The 4923-nt window shown below is 44.9% G+C and overlaps 1 protein-coding gene across 2 annotated transcripts in view; it reads right to left on the bottom strand.

Annotated features, from left to right (window-relative positions):
- Window positions 1-2139, bottom strand: part of LOC114072509 (calcipressin-1-like) — a 5660-nt gene extending 3521 nt beyond the window's left edge. Inside the window, exons 1-2 of one of the 2 annotated variants that reach the window (XM_027910393.1) lie at window positions 1858-2139; window positions 24-153 (exon numbers count right to left, since the gene is read on the bottom strand). In XM_027910393.1, the coding sequence (XP_027766194.1) occupies window positions 40-153; window positions 1858-2124 (381 nt within the window). In that variant the 5' untranslated portion in view covers window positions 2125-2139 and the 3' untranslated portion in view covers window positions 24-39. Of the gene's footprint in view, window positions 1-23; window positions 154-1857 lie in introns of those variants that run through there. The other variant, XM_027910394.1, reaches the window with a different exon arrangement.
- Window positions 2140-4923: the final 2784 nt, after the last annotated feature.

Here is a 4923-nt window from a genome sequence, read left to right as displayed (position 1 = left end):
GTCAAAAAAAGGGGAGGAACAATAAATTCGAGCAGCATTTCAAGCCCAAATCAACGTTTGGGAAGGGTGAAAACAGAAATAGCTGTCCTGTCTCACCTTTGATTGGATCAACCCTCCCCAAATGGGGCAATCCAGGATTATTAAGGGGCCCTTCTGAAGGGAAAAAGGAACGTTAACTACACGGAGAAGATATTTTAGGAGGGTTACCCCGCTCTGGGAACAGCAGAAAGTTCACAGAAAAGCACCGAAGCCCACCCAAATTCACAGGATATTTAGCAAACTCAGCGTCTGGCGGTGTATTTTACACCCCTTTCCTCCTCCCTTCATCACCACACGGTTCTCTTAAAATATCTAAATAATTAAAGAGATATAAAAGTACTATTAAAAACCAAAGCCAGCCCATGAATGTGTTTCCCTACACAGCATTCAAGTGTTTGCAGCTCTCAGGTCATTCCCCACCTCTCTGACTGCACGAACTGCAGCTAAATTATGTATTTCCATGCTTAAAAGTTCAGTTCCCTGACACTTAAGCTGATTTTTTTTCCACCTATTAAAAGCCTGGGTACAACTAGCACGTTTTTAATCACCAGGTCCTCAGTGCCTCGACTCTTCTCTCTTTTTTTTTATTTTATTTTGCATTATTTATAAAACTTTTGAGGCTTTTTTTTCCCCCCTCCTGGACACACCTATTTCTTCAAGATAATTCTCCCATTCTTTGCCTCAGAAAAGCCATTTCTGCAGTAATAAGTTGTCATCCAAGGGCGAGAGAACGGGGTTTGTGCTGAGATGATGAACAAGTAATTAATGATGAACATCTAATTAATGTGTTAGTATTTTAAGGAATCTGCATCCCTTCCTGCTGCAGCTCTTAGAAAGAGGCGGGGGGGAAAGAAGTTAAACCAATTTTTTATTGTCGTTTTAAGGGCACCTAAGACTTTGCCCTCGTCTAAATTAAATTACTGCAGACAGAGATTAACTGGAATAATTAAAAAAAAAAAAAAGACTGAAAAACGGTTTAAGTGTTCAAAGACCCATCCCTGGGGAGTGTCCGAGGCCCAGGGCTTGGAGCAACCTGGGCTGGTGGAAGGTGTCCCTGCCCATATGGATCTTTTAAGGTCCCTTCCACCCCAAAACCAGTCTGGAATTCTCCAATACACACCAAAAAAAAAAAAAATATACTATCATTAAAAATTAAATAACCTGAGAAACTGCAAAATAATGAACTGCATCTCCTACTTTTAATACTTTATAGCCGTCAGCAGGTTGAGATGTGGTGTTTCCAAGTGGTGTTTCACCAAGGGACAGGCGATTATTTTAGGGGGTTTAAACCTTTATTACACTTATTGCCCGATTTTTCAAGTCCATTCGACTCCCACCTGTTTAAAAAAAAGCTGAGCATCTCCCTCAGTATGAAAGACACCAGGATAGAAGTGCCTGTAGGAAAACCAACTATAAAAACGTATTAAAAAAAAAAAAGCAAAACCGTGCTTTTGGGGTGCGCCGAGCAAAACCTCGGCCACAGCGGGGTAAGGCGGTGCAAGGCTCATTTTTTTCCCCCGTGCTGGCCTGCGTGGAGCTTGTCCCCGAGCGGAGGGTGCGGGAATTAAAAGGAATTAAACCGGGAGAGCGCTGGGGTTGAACCCCCGAGGCTGGAGGGGAGCTCCGGGACCGCCGATCCCGAGCCCAGCCCGGGCAGTGCCGGTGGCTCACAACCCTTTCCAGGAAGGAACTGCTCCGGTATCCAACCCGACCCTCCCCTGGCACAGCCGGAGGCCGTTCCCTCTCCTCCTGGCCCTTGTTCCCCGGGAGCAGAGCCCGATTTTGCCCCCCACCCCGGCCCCTCCCGGCGCGGCTCACCCGGCACGGCCCGTCCTGGAACACGCGCGGGTCCAGGTTGCAGGCGATGGTGGCGGTGGGCAGGTCCCGCAGCGCCACCGCCTCCATCTCGCCGTCGACGAAGCTCCACTCTGTGTCCGTCTCCTCCTCCTCTTCCTCTCCTTCCTCCTCCTCTCCTTCCCCGGCCGGCGGCGGCTCCCGGAGCGGCGGCTCCTCCATGGCCGGGGCCGCGCGGGGGCGGCTGAGCGGACGTTGCCGGGGCGGCTTCACCCGCCCCGCGCCCGCCATTTTGTTTCCTTCGCCCCCCGCGCCGTCTGAGCCAATAGGAAGCCGCCGCCGCGGGCCCCCCGCCCCGTGTCAGCCAATAGGAAGCGGCGGCCGCCGTGGCAACAGGTGCCTGAGGGAGGCGCCTTCCGCCATCTTGAGTGAGGGCAACGCCGTGAGGGAGAGGAATAATCAGTATATATAACGCACTATATATGTGAAATATGCTATAAATACTGTATATAATACATATAATATACTATATATGTGAAATATGCTATAAATGCTGTATATACTGTACATATAGTATATAAAGTCGTTGTCGTCGCCCCAGCTGGCAACCGTGCAACACAGTATTTATACACACATACATATATATAGAGATATAGACATATATATATGTATGTATCTACATATGTATGTATCTATATGCATATTTATGTGTATATATACAGTGTATATATATATGTACATATATCGTGTATATATGGCACATACACAGTGTGTATATAAAGTATACATATGCTATATATAAAATTATGGTACGTATGATACACTGTGTGTACAGTATATATAGTAAAAATACTGCACATTATAGTATAAATATACAGTGTGTGTGTATGTACAGTGTATATACATAATATATATTAAAAAATGCTACATATTAAAACACACAATATATTGAAATATTCTACATATAAATATGCCATAAATTAAAATATTCTATATATTATTATAGTATATTAGTGTGTATTATATGTTATTATCACATATTTTTATGGTGTTCTACCAAAGGGTCACTGAGCAGGCAAACAAAAGGAAAATTGGAATTAAAAAGGTCATAATGCTGTTTGTGTCTCCTCCTGCTGGTGATTGATCCAGTTTATCTTCATCCTTTTTTGTACATTTTAACAACTCTCCTATTGCTGTGCCACGACCAAATGACTTTAAAATCAGTGGAAAAAAGGACAAAGAAAGCCAGGTTTGTGTCCTTCCCTCCTTATTTTATTCTTAGAGGGGGTATTTTCTTACAACCTTCCTTCTTTACTTAGGTCAATAAAGCCATAAATGACAATTGTAAATATATATATATATATATGTAGCACCACCTTCCAGGGTAAGGCCCAAAAATGAGCTTCAGAGGTTTTTAAAATTAAGTTTATTTACCCTAAACCTGCCCTTCTTCAGCTTAAAACCATTGCAAGCCAAGAAGCAAAATCTGCCACCAAGAAAACCCTGGAATCTTCCTGCTGGGAAAACCGTGGCCCAAATATTAATCCGCCCTCGGCCGGTTCTCGCAATTCAGGTGACACATTTGTGGGTGAAGTAATTTATTAATTATATTTCATATCATTAATTAAGCCTGAAGCTGAGATCGGTGACCACCAAGGACCTCTTCGCCCTTAGAGCCTGTGGGTTCAACCCACAAATTAATTCAAATTAAACCCCCTCCCGTCTCTAAATAAATAAATAAATAAATAAATAAATAAATAAATAAATCTGAATCTCCCTAATCTTAGGATTTAAAGATTCATCCTTTCTTGCCCCACGGGAAAGGAAGGCAGCAAATTCTTTTGAGTGGAAAAGCCGGGAAGCCAAGGCAAAAAAAAAAAAAAAAATATTTTTTTCCCTTAATATTTGAGGTCGCAGCGTGTCTTTCAGCGTAAATAGGCAGCGATTAACTGGAATGATTTCTCTGCCCGCAGGAGAAGCTTCCTGGGGGGAATCGTTCAATTCCCTGGAGAGGAGCCAGGCGGTCGTTCCGAGCACAGACACCACCATCTAGCGGCAAAAAATAAACCCCGGAGCAGGCGAAGGCGCGGCTTTCAAAAAAAAATCCGAATTTCTCCAGTGAAAAGCGGCTGGCCAGAATTGGAAAAAAAAAATAAAATTAAAATAAAATCAGATTGTACAAGACTTGATTATAAACAAATGGGAAAACGTTTGGAGGAAGGAAAAAAAAAAAAAGTCACAGAATCACCGAATAATCGAGGTTGGGAGGGACAAATTGGGGAGTTCTCCTTATGAGCATTTTCTTAATTTTTTTTTTTTTTTTTTTTTTTTTTTTGGGGGGGGGAGGGCATGTGCTTTGCTCAAAGTAAGTTTATAATGAGAGTAGTGAGATTTTGGGGATTTTTAAATTCACTTGAAATGTCTGGCTTGGTTTAAAGAAGGTCAGAGCTCTCTGTCTGTGCCAGACCTGAGAGGTAAAATTGAAGGCTTTACTGGATAGGATTCCTAGGGGAACATCCCAGAAAATCAGGTGTTTGGGATGGATGGAGGAAACAGGAGGCAAAGCCTGTGAAGGAGCCACTGCCTGGAAAGGTCAAAGTGTGTTTTGGAAGAGCAGGAGTTGTCCCAGGGCAGAGAAGAATCCCAGGATGGTTTGGGTGGGAAGGGACCTTAAAGCCCATCCAGTGCCACCCCTGCCATGGGCAGGGACACCTTCCACCAGCCCAGGGTGCTCCAAGTTTATCCAACCTGGCCTTGGACACTTCCAGGGATCCAGGGGCAGCCACAGCTTCTCTGGGCAACCTGTGCCAGGGCCTGCCCACCCTCCCAGCCAGCAATTCCTTCCCAATATCTCATCTATCCCTGCTTTTCATCAGTTTGAACCCATTCCCCCTTGTCCTGTGTCCCTCCATCCCTTGGGAATAGTCTCTCTCCATCTTTCCTGGAGCCCCTTCAGGCCCTGCAAGGCCACACTCAGGTCCCCCCAAAGCTTCTCTTGTGCAGCTGAACAATCCCAGCTGTGCCAGCCTTTCCTCCCAGCAGAGCTGCTCCAGCCCTGGGATCCTCTTGGTGCCTCCTCTGGGCTCTCTC

The sequence above is a fragment of the Empidonax traillii genome, unplaced genomic scaffold, assembly GCF_003031625.1.
Source record: "Empidonax traillii isolate 1590-97213 ecotype Southwest subspecies unplaced genomic scaffold, ASM303162v1 scaffold3372:size31676, whole genome shotgun sequence".
NCBI classification, from domain to species: Eukaryota; Metazoa; Chordata; class Aves; order Passeriformes; family Tyrannidae; genus Empidonax; species Empidonax traillii.
This window is presented reverse-complemented; position numbering and strand designations above follow the sequence as displayed.